Raw genomic sequence first — 23,871 nt, 5'->3', positions numbered from 1 at the left:
TTTCTCGTATATTTTGAGATATTTAGAATTATTGAAATATAATAATTATTTAAGGTTTATCCGTATATCATCTTTCTATATAATTGGAAATTAATTTATATTTTGGTGATGAGGTTTCAATTTCATTATACTTAATTAATCATTGCAGTTTTCTTTTTTGCTAATGAAGATATAAGATTTTAAATGATCTTTTTAAAACGTATATACAACATCTGATTTTTGAAACATATATCAAGATATTTTATATTTCGTTGTTGAAAATTGATATTTAGTAAAGTGTATTTATTTTGTTGGTATTAAGGACGTTTGTTATGAAAACAATGTATGGCTCTGGCAAATATCTCATTTTTTATTAATTGCAAAGGGTCATAGATGAGCGAAGATTTATAGTAAATGAATATTTTTATGTCTGTTTTTGAGTTCCATGATTTACCGTGTAAGCATGCTTCTTTTAAAATTTTCCTTTTGTGTTTCACGGTACTACGCACTTTAGATTTCTCCATATGATCATTGTCGATATCCATATACGCTCCATGCCCCAGGGAAAAATATGCATGGTTCTATGTCCGACGTTAGATTGTCTGCGTGAATGTCTAAACAGCATGTAATATGGATACTTAACATGTGCGTGTGTGTCTATGAGTGTGTACATATATATATATATACACATACATATACATATACATGTGTATATATATACATATACATATGTATACATATTTATATGCATATATATATATATAATTATATATATATAAATAGTTATATATGAATGTATATATATGTATATATATGAACGTATATAATGTATACATATATGTATATATATGTATATATGTATATATAAATATGTATATATATATATATGTATGTATATATATATGTATATATATATGTATGTATATATATGTATATATATATATATATATATTTGTATATACATACATATATATATACATATTTATATATACATATATATATATATAATATATATATATATACATATATGTATATATATATGTATATCTATATAATATATATATATATATATATTATATATATATATATATTATATATATATATATATATGCAGACATGCTTGAAGGGAAATAAATGATTATTGAAAAGATCTGTACGTATATATTTCCTCGCTTGCTGGTCTCGTACGTCTTATATGTGCATTTGTGCATGTTTTATTACAATATATCATTAATATTCAACTTAGAATTCATCTTGATGTTTTTTTTCAAATTGATATTTATATGCTTAACCAAATTTATAATATTTTTTATTGTATATATATATATATATTATTTCACATGTATATTTCTGATTGTTCGTCTATTTCATGTAAATTTCAATATTTTTTTTAATAATATTTGTATTATATGCCCATTGTTTATATGCCTATCTTAAATAATTTTTCTTTTCGTGAATGTAGGATATTTCCTCTTGCTTACAAGGACCTCTTCCGACTATTTACAGGTCACATTTTGTGTGTGTGATATATATATATATATATATATTATATATATATATATATATATATATAAATATATCTATTTATAATATTATATATACTATATATATAGTATATATTATATAATATTATATATATATATGTGTGTGTGTAGTGTGTATATTATATATATAGATAGATAGTTATGTATATATATATATATATGTATATATATGTATATATATGATATATGTATATATAAGTATATATATATATATATATATATATAATAGTTATGTATATATGTATATATATATTATGAATATATATGTATATATGTATATATATGTATATATGTATATATATGTATATATATATATATGTATATATCATATATTAAATATAAGTATTTACTGTGTTTCTGTATCATATATATATATATATATAATATAGATATACATATATATGTATATATATATATATATACACATAGATACATATGCCATTTCATAAACATTAATAAAACTGTTCTTTCCTTTGGGATTTAAGTTAGTAGTGCATGCTGAAGTCGTGAATATTCAAATTATGGAATATTTATAATTTTTGACAATTTTTATTATTTAATATTGTATTTCAACATTTTATATTTTTTTTTACCGAGTGATTTTCTCCTAATTTATTTCAAAATACATTTTCGAACTCTAATATTCATGATTGATATTAATACATAATTTATATCAGCCCTGTGTACGACCAGTTTTATTTCATGAGTTACATAGGATAGTATTTCTGAAAATGGCTTGTTTCCCTTATAGTCTGGATATTCCTGTGTATATATCAACCGAACATTATAATGAAATTCTAAATTACGAAAATAATGAACAGCAGAATTATGAAGTAATGGAACTTGAAATATTTTAGAGCTATTTGTAATTGCTACTTTTAATTACTGCCATTGAACTTAGTAGTCTTATTATCGCATGCACATACATACATGCATACATACATCTGTCGGTCTGTCTATCTATCTATTTATCTAGCTATCTATCTATCAAACTATACATATAATGCTCACAGCTACTTCAACATCGCTGTTCCCTTCGAACTAATTTTGCTGCGATTTTTAACCCCAAGAGGACATATCCTTAAGTTAATTAACGATATATTGCACGCAGGGGAGGGGACCTCAACCGCGTTCTGGCGACGGGACCAGCAGATCAACATGTTTTCGGGGTGCCTCTGCAGCTCTTCAGTACTGGACAGCTCGTCTGCTAGAGATAGCACTAGCTCGCTTTTAGAACTAGCTTTTCATTGTTTATATATATATATATTATATATATATATATATATATATATATATATATATATATATATATATATATATATGATTCAAAGGGTTTAGCGGTATATATGTTTCGGGCCTTTAGACACACATTTACATCAATTATGCATTGTTATAAAACCGTCTAATAAAGGCCCGAAACATATGTACCGCTAAATCCTTTGAATCATGTTTTTATTTTGATTAATATACTCTATTACCTACACCACTAAATGGTATATACAGGTGCTTACAACTATCAAGTATTCACCCTGAATTTTATATATATATATATATATATAATATATATATATATATATATATATATATAGAGAGAGAGAGAGAGAGAGAGAGAGAGAGAGAGAGGTAGATAGATAGATAGATAAATAGATAGATAAATAGATAGATAGATAGATAGATAGATAGATAGATAGATAGATAGATAGATAGATAGATAGATTGGTAGATAGATAGATAGATTGGTAGATAGATAGATAGATAGATAGATAGATAGATAGATAGATAGATAGATAGATAGATTGGTAGATAGATAGATAGATAGATAGATAGATAGATAGATAGATAGATAGATAGATAGATAGATAGATAGATAGATAGATAGATACACACACATACATATATTTGGTATATGGAATAAATGACACTACGTTTAAACCTTATCTGTACAGTTACTATAATCCATGATTTGTCTTTCTAATTCTTATTAGCTGAATAAAGTGTTAGTAGTGCTACAGTATTAAAGCATTTATCAACTGATTAAATTTTGCATAAGGCCTTGAGAGGGGAACGATTTTACATCGTCCTGTGTATTTAATTTACCGAACCCGAAAACATAAAATCCAAAATCAGTCTCGTGAACTCGGGAGTGATGATTCTAATCATATTGTCAGGTGTTCCAAAGGTTCTGCCGGCTCCGTACTGTGTGTCGTTGTACAATAATTGATTCAAATGACTCGTTTTGTCAATACATATACAACCGAGTTAAATCCAATGTTTCCTTTAGATTTTAATCTGATATGTTTCCTTTATTGTATGCAAACTAGTTATTTCGTTCATGATAGTACATAATGCCGTGCAATGTATAGCCGATCGAACTATTGTCGCTTGAATGAAATTACCTACTCAAAGACTTGCCAAGTGACAAGAGAATATCGTAAATAATTATTGAACTGGCAGGTATCGCTTTCGTTCATTATATAAATTCCTAGAAATTTTACAAGAAACGTACAATGTTATAAACAGGTGCAGAATGATGTTCTGCAAATTTCTGTTAATGGAAACTGTCTCTATAATTTTTGACATGCTGTATGCGCATTCCATGTCAACACTAATTAACATAACAAGAAGTATCCATAAAAAATTCTTTGTTCAACTTTTGAACCATGTTTCCACTTCCTTGTCCAATATGCGACCTCTGCACGTAGTTTGACAGTATATTTAGATTCTTTTTGTGAACCCCAGCTGTTCTGAAACGTAACAAAATTATCTATTTCGAGCGTTTCGATGGCATACCCATAACGGCAGATATAGGGGAACGGGTAGATAGGCTAGAAGAAAACCTTTGAAAATATTTACAGCCATAATTAAATTTGCAGTCTAAAGCATAGAGTAAAACTCCATAGCAGGTTTAGATTCAATTTAGGAATAAAAAAGAACGTATCTAGCACCTCAGTATCAACAAATAACCTACATGCATATCGCTGTACATGTATTGTTATAGAGAATGCTTCCAAAGGCAACGAAATATCATTAGTAAAATCATTTGTAAGAAAATGGTTCAAAGCTGTTTGGAAAAAAGCTGTTCAGATAACAGATAAAGCTGTTCTGACGAGGCAACAAATATTAGATAATAACTGGAAGACGAATTTGTAAATTAAATATACGCAATAGTATCTGAAAAAATTCTTCCTCACTAATATAAAAGATAGAGTTAAGAATAAAACGTATTAACAACACATGCAGGATTTCATTATGAACATATGCATTTTGTTACCAACTGAATAAATTCGTTATTAAAAGAAATATTAAAAGAAACATATATATCACAGCTAACCACAAATCATGAAATATATTAAAAACAAATCTCTAAAATAAATAACATTCTAATCAACATGAAGCCACTAATCTGCAAGTTACAGGATGCAGATCAGACAACATATGTAATATACAGGTATATTATTATAGAAAGTATGTATGCAATAAACGGATTATAAATAATATATTCGATAAAATATTGTATGAATGTGTATGCAATAAGCATGTATGTTGTAGACTTCATGAATGGAAGTGTTATATCTGTCACAAACATAGGACATTCTTACGGTTGCCTATGAAATGAGAATGTGCAGTATACAGCATTATAATACGATACACGACAGGAATACAACGTTATTATAACATATCAATAAAAAAAAAATGAAATACAGTCTATGGAAGATTTGTTAATATCAAAACAGAAATCAATAAACGAAGGACAGAAAATACAAGTGAAAGAACTTATGAAATGTAAAGAGATTTAATCAATTAACTGTTTTTAAATAGAGAATTGGTGATTAAAATAAAATAGACTGAAATTCCCTGAGATCAATCGTGACCTCCAAGAATATACCATCTCTATCATCATTTCATTCAGAAAATGAAAAAACGGAAGGCGTGTGAGCTTAATTACTTTTCTGATCTAGACATTAAGGATTATGAGAGAATTATATACATGTAAAAAAACAAAAGAAAATGAAAAAAAATGACATACAGGCATTAAACTTTTGAACAATATTGAAATGCAGGTAAAAGATTGCCACAATGAATTCTGCTGAATTGGTTAATCTAAATATGATCAATATATTCAGAATTAGCGGGTATATAACGAGGGGGATTGCGGAATCAAGTATATAGCCGAAAAAAGTACCACAAAAGGAGGGTTATGTATATTAGATAGACATACGATAGATTCCTATAAATCTAATGTGGAGGCGCAATGGCCCAGTGGTTAGGGCAGTGGACTCGCGGTCATAGGATCGCGGTTTCGATTCCCAGACCGGGCGTTGTGAGTGTTTATTGAGCGAAAACACCTAAAAGTTCCACGAGGCTCCGGCAGGAGATGGTGGTGATCCCTGCTGTACTCTTTCACCACAACTTCCTCACACTCTTACTTCCTGTTTCTGTTGTACCTGTATTTCAAAGGGCCGGCCTTGTCACTCTCTGTGTCACGCTGAATATCCCCGAGAACTACGTTAAGGGTACACGTGTCTGTGGAGTGCTCAGCCACTTACACGTTAATTTCACGAGCAGGCTGTTCCGTTGATTCGGATCAACCGGAACCCTCGTCGTCGTAACCGACGGAGTGCTTCCATCCATAAATCTAATACAGGCAAGTCGAAATAGTTGTTTTAATTGCGATTATTCAATCAGTAAGTCGAAACAAATCTCATACTATGGATGATTGTAGTCTAAAGAAGTACAAAAGTTGATATCCGAATTATTATTAACAATTCAAACAATCCAGATTAGAGTGTACCTGGTATTTTAAGCAAATAGTTTTAAGCAAATGACAGAAGTAACTGTCATGCTTCGGTTATATGAAATCCCCTAATCAGCTAATCATAGTATTTCAGTTGTAAAAATTAAGACTTTCAACACACACATACGCACACACACACACACATACACATACACACACACATACACACAAACATACACACACGCCTATATATATATATTTTACTCGTTCCTATTATATGACTTCAGCCATGCTGAGACACTGTGTTGATATGTTTTAATGAACAAATTGACACCAGGACTTATGATTTAAAGCCTAGTACTTATTTTATCGGTCCTTTTACCAACTGAACCGCTAAGTTACAGAGATATAAACACAACACTGGTTGTCAACCGGTGCTGAGGGACAACCAAAGGCAAAAATATATACATAGATATATGCATGTGTATATACGACAGGATTCATTCACTTTCCGTCTACCAAATTCACTCAAAATGCAATGATCGACCGGAGGCAATAGTAGAAGACACTTGCCCAAGTCGTCCCGCTGTGACGTCGAACCCGCAACCGTTTGGTTGGGAAGCAAGCTTCTTACCATAGAGCAACGCCTACGCCTTTATATTATATATATATAACATTCCAAATATATATAAATATATCGCCCGGCGTTGCTTGGGTTTGTAAGGGAAATAACTATATAAGCATTTTTAGAGAGTTACTTCCCTTATATAATAGCAAAAAAATGCATTAAAAATGGAAACAAATGATGGTAATTTTTTTTTTAAATCGTAGGTTCATCGTAGACATTTTTAGAGAGTTACTTCCCTTATATAATAGCAAAAACAATGCATTAAAAATGGGAAAAAAAGATGTTAATTTTTTATTAAATCGTAGACTCATCGTAGACGCGCGCTAATACCCAGAAGGGCTCGATATTAATCACGACTATAAGATACCCGCTTTTGGTTAAACTACACCGCAAAATGTGGGAGTAGTTAGGAATCTAAATCGTAGGAGACAGACACCACACAACTTCAGTTTTATATATATTGATATATTTGCATACATACGAAGCGAAGGCGTATATGCAGCTGAAGGAACCTGGAAGGGATTGTACCAAATTTTGGTTTTCAAAATTACACAGATACCAGAACGGGTCGCCTCTGCACAGTGCCATAGTTCCCAACCCTGCTGTCGCGTTTCAGGGCCAGTTACTGCAACATCCTGGGTTTCAGGGGACTCACAGCTTTTTAATATTCTCCCAAAGAGGCTGAGGGACCTACACAATATGTATGTAGGTGTTTTCAAAACAAAACTGGATTTCTTTCTGTCGAGAGTCCCAGATGAATCTACCTCGCAGCAAGAGGCGCAAGTAAGGACAGCATCAGGAAACTCCCTTATTCACCAAATGTTATATATCAAAGGAGGCTCTCAAAAACAGTTTAGCATATCGACGGTTCCCCAGCATGACCGCAGCCTAGAGCTGGAACCGAGAAAAGATTTAAAGAACAAAAATATATATATATGTTAAATATTGCGCATTTAATTTTGGCAAGAGTGGGGTGGGAAATAGAATAGTGGGTAGGAATTGAAAGGAGAGGTTAGATAAAAACTGATGTACTGGTCTACACTGTTCGAAAAATCCATTTTTACATCTGAAGCATACCGCCTATTTTTGACCTATTATATCCTTTGCTTATGTATATGCTGGGACACTACCTTGAATGCTGTAGTCAAACGAATCCATATACGTACTAATCTTAAATTTAGTAATTACTTTATCAAGCCATTTTCACAACCGCTTCCTCGCAGGATGTAAACAAACCACAACCGGTTGTAAATAATGTTCGGGGAAAAGCATAAACACAAACACACATACATGCATAAATGTATATATCTTCGAAAGGGTCAGTACAATTACCGTCTAGTAAATATCATTAAATGGTTGGCCCGAGGCTGTATTAGGCGATACTTGTCTGAAACCACACGATTGCAAAGTAAGCTCACTAGGAAGCAAGATTATTAGAATAAAAAAAGACTAAGAGATGATACTCTATACAACTCTAAAATTTTAATAATCTAATCCAAAGGAAGTTTTCACGTCGTTCATTGTTAGATGTTAGATATAATGAGAAGTTTTCCCTACATGTTGCTTAGAAAATCAAAATTGATTGAAAAAATTAAATTCTCTATATTACATAACCTAATGTGTGAGACTAATGTATCCATAAAAAATCTTGTATATATATATTATATATATATAATATATATATATATATATATATATCACTGGCTAAAATTATTTTATTCATTGTTATTTCTATAACCATGTAATCTTTTTTATATTTATTAAGAATATTTTTAACAACCATGAGAAATAATATCCAACATTTGAGAGTATTACAGGGATTCAGAAACAAAAAAAGCAACGACAAAACAAAAATAACAAACCACGAAGGAAAACTGAAATATGTTTAAATTTCTTTGGAAATATGAACAATATTTTGGAAAATTATATATGTATGTGGTAGAATTTTTTCCTTGTAATCTGCAAATATATATTATTCTAAAAAATTCTGAAAATCTGATAATTTTATATTAAAGATGAATATAAATATTAATATTTCAATTGAAAATTTACAAGTTTTGCTTCTACTTATTTCATATTGGATTAATAATTGTTTACATTTTAGAAGGTTTTTTAATGTATACATACATATATATATATTCTGCACGAAATGAATACTCTCAAAAATCATATGCTAATTTCATGTTTTTTATACTTTTGTATTTAATGTATAAATTTCATTTATGTATTCTATTAAACAATTTCATGATTGCAACGGAGAGGTAAATGGAATACAGCTTTTATTCTCAATAATAGGTGATATATGTGTATATATATATGTATATATATGTATGTGTGTGTATGTGTGCGTGCGTTCGTCTGTGTGTGTGTTTGTGTATGTACATATATATATATGTATATACAAATATGTATACTAATATATATGTTCAAACACATATATATATATACACATATACATACTCATACACGTACATCCATATATATATATATATATATATATATATATAGTGTATGTGATTTTTACTCTTTACATCATTTCTGTTTTGTTTCAGATATTTTAGTAAGATAAATGAAACACCTTGTTAGATTAAATTCCTGATGTTATACCATATTTTCTTGCATATTTTGCTCTATTGCCTATATCTTTGCATTTATTATAAAGAAGTTTCATACCTGAATATATAGGGAGTAATTTTATAACTTGGTTTTAGAACAATGATAACCTTATTTTTCATTTAATTAGAGCGTTGATGTATATCATTATGGAATTTATTAATGTGTTGTATATGTTATCTTCTTTATTTAAACTAATTTTTCATATTGAGTATAAATGAACAATATGATTTTAGAAATTAACATACATTAATATCATATTGAAATGAAATGTATTCATATAATAAGGAATTATTTGTACTAGTAACGTTGTTGGACATAACCGAGCTAGCTGAGTAGAATTTTGTCTTATAAGATATCCCTTGCAATTATGTTTCATTTTACCATCCCCATAGCTTCCTGTGTATCATACAAAAGCAATTAAACGTAAGAGTAGTGTGTTAGACGCCTATACATACATACACACACATGCATATATATATATATATCCATATATATACTGCACTCACACACACACACACACACTCATATATATATATGTGCATATGATTGATTGATTGATTGATTCTAGTTTCAGCTTATGAGCTGTGGCCATGCTGGGGCACCGCCATTAAAAACTTAGGTTCTACCGAGACATATATATATATATATATATATATATATATATATATCCATATATATATACTACACTCACACACACACACACTCATATATATATATCTATATATATATATATATATATATATATATATATATATATGGACACAAAGTAATATATACAAGGAATCTAGACTTAATTGAATAATTATTCGCATGATTATCTGACATATCTTCATTCACTATTTTCATATAGAAACAGTGTTGTGATGAAATTCAGAGGTGTTATTTCCCAATTTAAGCTACTGTATCAATTTTATTGTTGGAAGAGATGCTGCTCGGTTTAGACGGCAATTCTTTCACATAAGACAACACGTTTCAAATTCTGAGCCATAAAACATAACGATTCCACAGAGAGCCACACTTCTATCATACAGTTAGAAATATTAACCGAATCGTTTTAAAATCGTGTCCCACCTTCTTTATGAAAGGAAGTGTCTATTGAATAATATATTACTATATTATTGATTAGATGATCATGATTTCAGATGATATGATTATCATGATCTTGAGTAAAATGTTTCTTACTACAGGACTATTTAATCAGGTTTGCTATGAGACTAAACAGTAAAGAATTATAGCAATATGAATTAAAAGATATTCGTTTCCATGTTTCCATATTTGACGTTTATTAAAAAAATATCGTTACTCTCATCGACTGAACATCTATATACAAGTTGTGCGGACACAATTTGTGCATGATATATAGCTTAATTTCAGTGAGGCCTTTATTTGTGTCCATGTACATTGCAAAATGTTTCAACAAAAGGAAAACATGTAATTCTTGTGTCACTTCATACAGAAATTGAATATTACAATAACACTTATCTTGTATTATACTACACAGAAACAGCAGGATGGGTTTCTTTTTATACCTATACTCTTATATCTAAACTCTCAAACATAATTATAATCAGATGTTGGATATCTCGTCTTGTAATATGTTTAAGTATATAACGATGCTAGATGTAAGATGTCAATGTAGTTATGTCAAATATCAAAATTATACTCTTTCTTTACACCCTCTCACATTATACGAAACACCAGAGTTCCTAGAATAAATTATTATATTTTTTTCTTTTTTCAGATGGGACATTATTTCAACGTGCAATACTCCAAAGTGGATCAGCATTAAGCTCTTGGTCTGTTGCCAACGATCCAATTGGCTGCACACACCAGCTTGCCTTGAGCGTCAACTGTTCCATCGACGATTCACAAGACCTCATTAAATGTCTACGAAATAAATCATTCTCAGACTTAGTAAAAAACGCGCCGAAACCACCAAAATATTTTTCCTGTTTCGCACCCGTCATCGATGGTAAAAACATCATACCAAAGTCCGTGGAAGAGTTAATTAAAAAACCAGTCTCAATGTTTTCCAACGCAGATCTAATGTTCGGGATCACTAAAAATGAAGCATATTCTTACTTCGATCAGGAGGACGTGGAAAATGGAATCTCCGAAGAAAAAAAGGAGAAAATGCTACGTACTTATGTACACAACAGGTTCCAGTTTCACAGACAAAAAGTATATGAAATACTTGACCATCACTATGCCGAGTGGAGTAAGAAGACAACTCCAAAAAACCGCCGGGATAGTCTTTTAGAACTACTCAGTGATGGTCAATATATTGCACCGTTACTAAAAGTGGGACAGCTGCATGCTAAAACTGGCAATACATACTTTTATTATTTCACATATACGTCACAGTCTGACGAAAAAGGCAAATTGTCTGGGGGAGATGAGCTTCCGTATATTTTCGGGGCTCCCTTAGTTGACGGCATACAACCTTTTAGCACGTCATCGTATTCGAAGTCAGAACGAATGCTAAGTGAAGCAGTGATGCGTTACTGGACGAATTTTGCAAAATCTGGGTAAGTAGACAATTTAACTAATAGATATTTTATTTTTAAAAGATGTTGTAAACTATAAACATGATTTGTATTCGAATTTTGTTCAAATGTAGAAGAGGAAGAAAATTTTTAATCACTAATCAACAAATATTTAATTATTTGTGTGAGAGCGCTCGTAGAAATATATATGTGTGAATATACATACATACACACACATACACATACATACACACACATACATATACATACACACATATGCGCTGCGTATTCCATTTATTATTAATGACCCTTGCCACATAAAATAAATTGCAATTCGCAATACACAGGTGAATATATGTTCAGAAATATAAATGTTTTATGCGTCATAGAATTGTATGCAGATGGAAAAGTGCGAGTCATCTGTGCTTTCTGTGAGATTTTAAAATCAGGAACATAACTAATGCTAAATATAAAGACATTTACGGAAAATTGTTCTCTGAGTGCCAAAGTTTTCAATTAGTAGATGGTGTCTATTTTAATTAAATACAATTACCACATGCCGCCTCAGTCGATGATTTAGCCTCACAACGGAATTCTCTTGAATAATATATGCGTTCAGTTTGTGTGCAATCTTACCTCATAGAATAAACACGATTATTGTTTTAAAAGCACATGTTTTTCATGGCATGTGTTGCTTTAGTGAAATAGTTAACCAAGCTTACTGAATTATCTATTCACTAAATAGTCATAAAAACTATTGTTAAAATAGTCTCTACTGCTGGAAATGTGTTTCTTTAATGATATTACATGAGCAATAAACTCTATATTGCTATTCCATGTTTCGCATAAATGCATTTTGGTACAGTTAAAGGCACCATTCTTCAATTAGTCTGTAATGCTGGTTACAAAATATGTCGGAAAAATCAGCATTATATACACTGAGAAAATAAAATTTAAAATTCATCATGTAAAACGTTTAAGCGTTGAAAGGAAACTTAGGTATAAGGTTAAAAAGAAATTACGTAACAGCACTTCACCCTACGACATCTCCTTTTGAAGGATAATGAATAAAAACCTACCGGAATTGCTCTAACGGTAACACCTGTTTCGAAAAATCTAATTTACTCAACTTTATCCAGTATGGAGTAAAAGTCATGTCTTGTTCGTTCTTCATTTGTTTGGTTACACCACTGAAACTATATATTTTTTCACTTCCTCTTACATGTTAACACACCGATTACACGAATGTCTATACTATTCTATGATTCTTTCTCATTTAATTTAATCTGAGTGCTTTTAAATGTATGTAGTACAGCCCCTAAGTTGCAAGGAAAGATTTAAATATATGTACTGATGACAAGAGAGGCGGTAGATGGGCGATAGATGTATCTGAACAGTTTTTTAGACAGTCTTTTTTTCAATTTTAACAGTAAAATAATAAATACAATAATGAATGCAAAATTAGCAACATTAAAAAAAAAATCAGTGGTGAAAAAGATAAGGAAGTTGACAAAAAATAATAATGATTACTCCCGAATGTGAATAATTAACTAAACTAAAGTGAATATACACTATATATAAACAATTGAAAAAAATTAAGTAAAACGACCTTGTTAAACGTTGTGCGACTCTATAGGCTCTTATATTTGTATACATCTAAGTATGTGAGATTCTGTGCTAATACATACATACATATATAAATATAAATATATATAATATATAAATATATGTATATATATATATATATATATATATATATATATATATATATATATATATATATATATATATATTATATATATATATATATATATATATATAAAGGGAAAGTTTACGAAAATAAACAAAAGACGAAGGCAGATGGAATACAAGCAAACAAATGTATTAGTATAGTACTCAGGAATAGAAAAAGTTTTTTTACGTCTCGAGCCTATATATATAAAGAGAGAGTGAGAAGTAATAATAATAATTCTATGTTGTATACCAACGGACAACTATGGTCGGTCATCACCAAAATACAGCAATGACGAACAACATGCTAAGGAAATCTCAGTATATCTAGCGGGGCATTCACTTCTTTATGCGTGTACCTGATGTGACACAAACTGCATAGATTGATGCAATACAATTAGATGCACAAATTCCTACTCATAACGGACAACTGCAGGATGCGTCGAGACGATCGTTGTACTGAATAAAGACTCTGTGCTAAATTTATCTTCCGTTTCTTTCATCAATTATTATTACTTCCATTAGCAATGTGGAATTCTTAACGTAGGTCCAGCGGTTCTGTACCCCAGCCATGGAAGACACTAGGTAGCCCAAGCTGCGAACGTGCTTCACTCAGCACGCTAATTGTCTTATACCCTTTAGTCCAAATACTTAGACACACACACACACGTACACACACATACACGCATACACACACGTATGTATGTATGTATCATTTATGCCTATTTGTGACTCAGACAGAACACCACTGACCATTGCCCATGCAAATGCCAACTATAATGATGAGTTCTGCTTCATCCGGTTTTGACCCTGTGGCGCTCTACTTCTACTCCACTGGTCAATGGAAAGTCGTTCCGCAGTTGATGACCAAAACTTTAAGTCAAATAAAACTTGCACACTACCTGACACAGCCTTCCCACCCTCCTGACAAGCTAGGACAAGACAGTCAATACTGATATGGGTCGAAGAGTCAGGTATTTCTGACTGCCATGATTTCAGGCGCAACCAAAATATCGCCAAAATATCCCATGCCATTCCTTAATATCTGGTTTTATATCAGAGTGGCCTTCTCCATGAGACTTGCTTTAACAAAAGGTGACAGCTGCATCACTCCCGGTAGTGTACGTTGAACATCACGTGATCACGTGACCGACCAGATCATCAGGCGTTGTTACACATCGATAGTCACAATGCGTTCGCATTGTTTTAGCCTTTGAATGACGCCACCCCGCTGGCTAAGCGAGCAGGCCAACAGAAGAAAGAGAGGGAGAAAGAGTGGTGATAGACTACAGCACGGATCACCACCCCCTGCCGTAGCGTCGTGGAGCTTTTAGTTGTTTTCTCTCAATAAACACAACACCCGGTCTGAGAATCGAAACCGCGATCCTACGACAGCGAGTCCGCTGCCCTAACCACTGGGCCATTGTGCCTCCATACGTTGAACATGCATAAAGGTAATCCTGCTTTTTAACAGTTCTTCTTTTTAGTCCTGCTGGGTTTCTAGCAACCCTTCTCAGCAGGCAAGACTAGCGCCCATTTATTGAAAGACGAACCACCCATGCACCAGATTGTACTGATTGCCATGTTAACATTAACAGTAGAACTCTCGATAGATCTCGCAAGCAACATTATATGTGTATGTGTGTATGCATGTGTGTGTGTGTGAGCCTTTTATATTTTACTTGTTTCAGCCCGTAGATCGCGGCCATTGTGGAGCACCACCTTGAATATTTTTTGTCCTGTGAATCGACCCCAGCACATCTTTTAAAGTCTGGTACTCTTGCCGAGGAGCGTAAACGCACTAACACCGGTGGTCAAACGGTGGAGGGCAGAAAGACACACAAATATATATATATTATATATATATATATATATATATATATAGGATTAAAATTTTCGAAAAAATCTTTATCAATGGCCAACATATTAAAAAAATACCTTTAAAGGTTAAATTTCATAAACAACTTATAAACATTGACAAAAGAAAAGATTCTAATGCCAAATATGCCGAAATATAGACTTATTCGTTAATAACCATATAGTTTATCCATAATAACCATATAGTGATAAATTATATGGTTATTGACGAATAAGTGTATATTTCGGCATATTTGGCATTAGAATTGTTTCTCTTGCCCTTCTTTATAAGTTGTATATATATATGGTAGGCTTCCTTTCAGTTTCCATCAACCACATCTACTCACAAGGCTTTGGACGGCCCGTAGCTACAGCTGAAGTCAATTATCGAAGTTGGTATGCAGTGGTTGGGATGCAAGCTTCTTGCCACGCCTGCGTAAATTTATAATGCCATGTATGTGTGTGTATGTATGCATGTGTATATATATATATATATATATATATATATATATATACAAATGTGTACGTTTGCAGTATCATTGAGAAATGTTATAATGAAACTATCGTATTCTTGTCTTGACTGATTTATTATCTCCTTTATATGAAAGAAAAATTTAGTAGAGAACATAAATGTATAGGCGTGACACACTTGTATTTCCTTGCGGTGTTGGTAAGGTTTGTATTAAACATTTTATCTCAATTATCTGTACACATCGTAGTGATATTCCTTTCCTATGTATATGATAGGATCCGAGATATTACCATTAGATATCCTAAGCAATAAAACGAATTCCCAATATCCTTGTTCGATAGTTCGTATGCGTATATTGTGAATGTAAACTTCACTAAGTACGATAGGTGCTCTTACGTGTATAAATATGTATCAGTGTTTGTATATATAAATTCGCCTTGTTTTAATTCGCCGCCAATTTGATGGATTGGTGTAATAAGTTGTGAAGATATAATTTCGATAACTATTCCTTTCATTATGTGGGTGTGTACATATATATATATACACACACACACACACACACACACACACACACACACACACACACACACACACATATATATATAATATATATATATATATATTATGTGTGTCCAGGTATGTATAAACATGTAGATAACGCGGACATATATGCACACACATACATAAACTATATATATATAAAGTCTGTAGATTTTCTGATATATATAATTTTATATTTGAGTGTGTAGGTGTGTTTGTGTATGGATTGTTTAGAATTTGCATTTACAAGCGAATAGAATTTGCCCTTAATGCATACAGCAAAGTTTATATATTATATTAGGTACTGAAAATTATTCGATCAATCCTTGCATTCCCAAACTTTCAAAACGGAAAGTTTAAATTACACATTCATGCATAAATATTTGGGAATACAGAATATAACAAAAAATATTTGAGAATACCTTAAAATATGTCAAGATTCTATTAGTCACGAAGGCGCTCCTGCAAAATACTCCATACATCACTTCGTTATGTCTTAAACACCTAATTTGATAGCTGTTTACATGCTAAAACAATTTTATATTTGATTCTTAATGATTCATATGTGTTAAACACCCAAAAGCAAATGTGTTAAAGATCTTACAGTGAACTCCAGTCTCAGGGCGATGCGATCATCAGTTTCTCGCCTGAAGAGTGCACATGCATGAAACTTGAGTCCCGAGATAAAACTTTTGTTTCACGAAACTATACATACGCACATAAACGCGTATGGATACACATAGGTGCATACATGCATACATAGACACACACACACACGCGCATATAAGTATCTATACGTACGTAATCATGAGAAATAAGTATTTATACGTATATAATTATGTATCTGTACATGTACACATACATATGTTGAATTTGCGTCTATAAATATATATTTATACGCACGCACACAAACCTATACACAAACAGCATATACATGCGCATGTTTTCTTCTAGCTATAACTATTTCAATCACTTTCATATGCCTAGACAATTCTCTGACTCCTTCACTATTTATTATAAATTTAGCAATTCGTGCGATATGTTGAATAATTCTGGAAATTAATTATCCTTTTGTATTAACACTTTTTGTATTTATATTAGCAGAAAGCATTGAATAATCTCTAAAGTTTAAGTGTCTGATTCTCCTTTGGAATATTGTTACCGGGTCTCCTCATTCTTTCGTTTCAGCTGATTATCACTCTCATTTGCAAACATTACGCTTAGTTAATTTTATCATTAAGTATTTATATTAAATATCTACCTCTATATTAATACGATGTAGTCTTTGTTTGCACTGGTAAGATAAATTGACTATATGCATTTCCCTGAAGGTATATTATACGACAAACATTTTAACATCGGATGTAATTTGGTAATGTCATTCTAAATACATACAGCGAAGTATCAGTCGTCTGATTACTCCCTTTTCATTAATTTGACATTTCAAATTAAACTTATCTGCTATTCGCTTCCCTTTTGTTCCGGCACATCTGCAGAAACGTGTCTATGGGTAACACATTAACGCACCACTGCCGCTTTATAATCAATTTGTATGGAAGTTTGAAATATGTTATCGACACACTATTTACAAGTTGCTTTCTCTAACATCTAAGCATCAATGATCGATGGAATTGCATAAGAGACGGCGGACGGAAACAAGGAAAAACACAGCTGCATTGTAAAACAAAAACTTTTCAACCGGAAACTGGAGTTGATGTTATTTGTTACGCTCTAGCTACTTGTACAACTGAAGTTTCACGCAATTTCAATATGCAAATTGCAGACTGTACTCATAGACAACATATATACTCAATCACACACATCATACTCACATATTTACATGTTGTGTCGGTTCTATAAATGACAAATACATTTGTCAACAGTATTAATTGCTTTGAGATCAATGACAACACACTGACAAAGAGGCTTCTATGGTGTACACCGCATGACGTATACGAAGCAGTCATAGTTGCAAGCTCACTTTTCAATATTTCCATTCAGTTCTCATATTAGTCTTTCTTTTCCAAACATTAGTTTATTGATACAGAATTGTACAAAAGCATAAATTTACATTTGTAAATAACGTTATAGTTCTGCTGTTACTTTTACTCATGAAACCTTTGCAGATTAACAGCGGTTAAAACTTTTCCGATAAGACAAAATACTTGAATCACTGACCATATCACCATGTAGACTTCCCAGGGAAATAAAGCAACACAAATATTCAAACACCAGACGCATAAAACCGGTTATCATTTCCCTATTCTTCACTGCTAATTGTAGTGTTCTAAAGGCTCGAGAGATGTATGGTTACACATAGATGTTACATCAAATTTTATACTTTGCTGCAAAGCTCTTCAGCTTACCTACTGACTCTTCTTTCGAATTCAGTAACATCTATCCTAATCTCTTTTCGATGAAATCATATTTATTTTCCAACTCAAATTAAAATGTTTTCACTACTGACAGAGTTTGTTAATTGCTACATTTTCTAGACATAGAAATAAATTTTAATTCGCGAATGTAATTAATTTACGCCTTAAAATACTATCAGAAATCAGCATTTACAATTTTATATCATTTGTCATCTATTCATTAAATACATTCGAAATTTCATTGAAAATATTTGGTTGTTCAAAATAGAAAAAGAAATTTTTTCAAACAATTTATTTTATATATATATTTGTTTAGTTATTTATTTATTGGTAAATTGTTTAATCCATTTTACGCAGCGAAAATAACTTATCTTTCGGAATTTTTTTCTGACAAATTCATTCGTTGGAAGCACACAAAAAACAATAAAAAGGAAGTGACTTTTACTATGTTTGGTTAACATAATAGTTCGTCATATATACTCTCAAGGGAGACATTATTGTATCTCATAATTTGATATATAAATATAATTGTTGGGTTTAACAATACTGTTTGACGGTTAACAGATCATATACTAAATGAATATTTCATAATCCCACATAGAAAAAGAAAACATATAAAACCAAAAATAAAAACAATATTCTTAGGCAAAATATATTTAGAAATAAATATAACATGAATTAGTAATAGTTGACAAGCATGAATTACTTGAAAAGCAATCACAAAAATCAATGTGGAAAAATGAGACTATTGTAACAAATATTTTTTCTAATTTTGGTACAAGGACAGCAATTTTAGTGGGGGTTGGTTGGTTATTCCATTACAATGACCCCAGTACTTGAACAGTTCTTTATGTTATCGTTTTCCGGGAGAAGAAAATGCAGAGTTGACCTCGGTGGTATTTCAAATGAAAACATAAAAAGAAATGCTGATAAGTGTGTTATTTGCCTCATTAATAAGATGAATCAAAATAATCCATTCTACAATAGGCACAAGTCATCAAATGTCTTGGGAGCGAGGAGTCGCTTATATTAACCTCAACTGTCCAATCCGACTTCACAGATCAGGAAAGGATGAATGGCATTCTCAAACCTGGCAGGATTTGGGCTCAAAACTTAAAGAAGTACGAAATACTGCTAAACATTTTGTCGATTTAATAAGTGTCGCAATAATATTGAGTTGTCCAGAAAGTTATTGCCGATTTATAGTAGCTTACCTTTCGACTTATTTTAGAACATGGTTGAGTCTATAAAATAGGATTTGACTACACTTCCATTTAGAGCACAGTTTAAGCTACCTTCGTGGGAAAAGGTTTATGTTCCTATAACCTGTATTAATTCTGTAACCCTTTAAAATGGAAGATAAGAAAGTTTATTTTCGGCATTTGATGCTTTGGGAACCAGAAAAAAAGTTGCTGCAGCTCGGCTGGGATGTTACCCCACCTTCCATATTCACCAAATATTGCTCCTTCGGATTTCCGCTTATTCAGGTCTCTGCAGAATAGTCTTAATGGTAAAAATTTCAATTGTTTGGATGACGTAAAAGGATACTTTGTTGAATTTTTTGCCATGAAACCATCTCAATTCTGGGAAGAGAGTATTTTTAGGTTAAAGGAAAGATGGAGACGCATTGTGCAACAAAATGATTCATATTTGGTTGATTAAAAATGCAATGGCATGTATTTATTAACCTTTTTCTTTCCTTTAAAAATCGCCACGAACTTTCCGGACAACCCTATATATTTACTTCTTGTTATTGACTTGTTGATGTTTTTTGTTGTTACTTATTAGCAAAACTCAGCCTTTTCTGAAGAGAACAATATTTCAAAACTACTTTCGCGTTTTGAAGAGCGGCGAGTTGGCAGAATAATTAGCCTTGGAGGCAATGTAATCGGCTTACCCACAACCGCCAAAAGTGCTGGGCTTCTGTCAAAATTTGGAACCAGTGATAACAAAATATCTTAAACATAGACGCAGGCGTGGGTGAGTGGTAAGAAGCTTGCTTCCCAACCATATGTTTCCGAGTACAGTCCCACTGTGAGGCAACTTAGGCAAGTGTTTACTATAGCCTCGAACCGACCAAAAACTAGTGAATCAATTTGGTAGACGGAGACTGAAACAAGCCCATCGTATATATATATATAATATATATATATATATATATATATATATATTTTTTTTTTTTTTTTTTATGTGTGCCCCTGTTTGTCCCCCACAATCGCTTGACAACCGATGTTGGTGTGTTTACGTCCTCGTAACTTAACGGCTCCGCAATAGAATAAGGACTAGGTTTACAAAGAATAAGTCCTAGGGTCGATTAGTTCGACTAAAGGTGGTGCAATAGCATGGCTGCTATCAAATGACTGAAACAAGTAAAAGAATAAAAGAATAGCGATAAAAGTCATAATTTTAACGGCGATAGCGATGATGATGAGGAGGAGGAGGGGGAGGAGGAGGAGGAGGAAGAGCAATTATGTCATGCTTTAAATAATATTGTTTCACACAATTATATGACAAAACTAATAGATTTAATATAGTATATATGAATCAGAACTAGATAAAATATCTTGATAATTTTCTCTTTCCAACATAGTTCGTATTCTCGAATTATTAAACGGAATCATAATGCAGAGGTAGTATTGAAAATACACGGGAAAGCATGATTCGTAGGAAATGGTTGTGATTTACACGCTCAATATTTCATCAATGTAGAACGACTAGCAATGATTGTTTACAAAAATCTACAACTGCGAATATTACGTTGAAAATATGAGAAATGACATTCTCCTGCTAGCATCAGATGATGAGAAATATTCAAACTGACATCTCAGATAATTGTAACCAACGAGGAGATCGTAAAGAAACAGCAAATCAAGTTATTTTTGGATGTACGTTTAGGAAAATATACGTTTATTAAAGAGTAAAAGATCTCTAGCAACAATTCCTGGTCATTCCTTCTGCTTGATGTAAAGTGAAGCTAATATTATCACGTTTAAGAAAATATATATTGGCTAATATAGCCGGGAAAAATAAAATGGGTTAGTAATGGTTTCAATGGTATTGATTATAGATCAATTCTTTCGTGTGGTTAATTTAATGGTTTAAACACCAATGTAAAAATGGCACAGAAATCGGAAGTTATTGAATATTCGATCTCAGTAGTTCTAGCAAACGTTAGTGAAATAGTTTCTTTCGGAAGCCAGTTGACCTAGTTATGATTGATCCTACCCCTAGAAACCTACAGTGCTTCAGGAGGTATAAAAACTTCGTTCTTAGTAGTGCCAGAATATATTAGAGAAATAATTTACTTTAATTATTAATTATTAATTAATACTTCCTTAAAGCAGCGAGCTGGCAGATTCGTTGGCACGCCGGGCGAAATGTGCAGAGCATTTCGTCAAGTTTTTATGTTCTGAGCTCAAATGCCGCTGAAGTCGATTTTGCCTTTCACCCTTTCGGATTCGATAAAGTAAGTACCAGTTGAGTACCAGGGTTCATTTAACCGAGTTACCCTTCCCTGAGATTGCTGAGCTAGTGCCAAACTTTGAAACCAATTAATACTACACTTAAGTATTGTCTCTACATATTGTTGAGAAACTGGCTGAATTTTGTATTTGGTATTTCTACTTCGTATTTGGTATTTCCATTTTGCATTTGTTATTTCTATCACAATGCATAGTGTTTTTCCGCTGCTAGAAATTGAGTTGTTGTATTGGCAGAATGGTTAGAGCTTCGACAAAGTATCCTTCCGTAATATGTTCCGGTACTTTACGTTTTGAATTCAAGTACCTATGCCGTCAACTTTACATTTTACTCTTTTAGATAAGTATCAGCTCAGCTTCTTCGAAATTGCTAGTGATGTACATAAATTAGATTAGAAATAATTACTATTATTTCAAGAGACGCTAAGGGGCCAGCTTGGCAGAATCCTTAGCACGCCAGACGGAAAGCTTACCAGCATTTCGTTCGTCTTTACGTTCTGACTTCAGATTCCTCCGAGGTCGACTTTGCCTTTCATACTTTCCGTTCAATAGAATAAGTAACAGTTGAACACTGGGATCGATGTCTGAATGTGTGGCCTTAGCCAAACAACCAAATCTGCTAGTCTTATACCAAAATTTGAAACCTATATTTCGAGAGACGCGGATTTGCAGAATTGGTATTTGTTCTCGATCTATGTTTCTTGAATTCACATCATGGAGAAGGCAACTTCGCTGTTGTCTGTTAGATATGTACAAATCAAGTAACAGAGAGGATTTTAAAAGACTAACACTTTCCCAAAATTGATGGAATTTTGTCATCTACAGATTAAGGTGATGCATTGTCAAAATCAACGTCTACAATCTGATCTGTTAGAGTATCGAAAATATTCTTGCTTGTTTGGAATAAAATCAATTACAAGTCAACAACTGGAGGGATTTATAATTAACTGTTCGGTTCCCTAAGAATTAGTGAAATTCTTTGCATGTTATAAATAATTTTCTCTATTGAAATTATTAATGGCAATTTCTAACATGTGCACGATATCTTTCCTTTCCAAGTTCTGTATGCTGGAATGTTACACACACAAATTTTAAACAAGGATCATAAGCAGGCGCAATGAAACACCTCAGGTATAGGTATTCCCTGTACCGGTTTTTTACGATTTTTCTACTCAATAATTCTAAAAATGATCATTACAAAAATTCATTTCTATTAGAAGTACGTGGGTACGTTTGCAGGAAATTTATGGGGAATATTTAAGGAGGAATTGGAGTCGGCATGCAACTGCTGAAACATAGAGCTTTGTCTTTCGTACAAGCAAATACTACAGAAAAAGTACTGACAATACTAGCAGGTACTCAACAACAAGAATACTCCTCAGTGGATGAACGAACAACCTCATAGACGTTATAACGATATGTAAGTTCA

The 23,871-nt window shown here is 32.1% G+C and overlaps 1 protein-coding gene across 2 annotated transcripts in view; it reads left to right on the top strand.

Moving 5' to 3' along the window:
- Window positions 1–23,871, top strand: part of LOC115222245 (neuroligin-4, X-linked-like) — a 666,739-nt gene that overhangs the window by 624,297 nt on the left and 18,571 nt on the right. For both annotated transcript variants that reach the window (XM_029792404.2, XM_029792403.2), the window contains one exon: window positions 11,244–12,030. In XM_029792404.2, the coding sequence (XP_029648264.1) occupies window positions 11,244–12,030 (787 nt within the window). The remainder of the gene's footprint in view (window positions 1–11,243; window positions 12,031–23,871) is intronic.

This window comes from Octopus sinensis, linkage group LG19 (assembly GCF_006345805.1).
Source record: "Octopus sinensis linkage group LG19, ASM634580v1, whole genome shotgun sequence".
NCBI lineage: Eukaryota > Metazoa > Mollusca > Cephalopoda > Octopoda > Octopodidae > Octopus > Octopus sinensis.
Note: the sequence above shows the minus strand (reverse complement) of the source record. Positions and strands in the feature narration are given on the sequence as shown.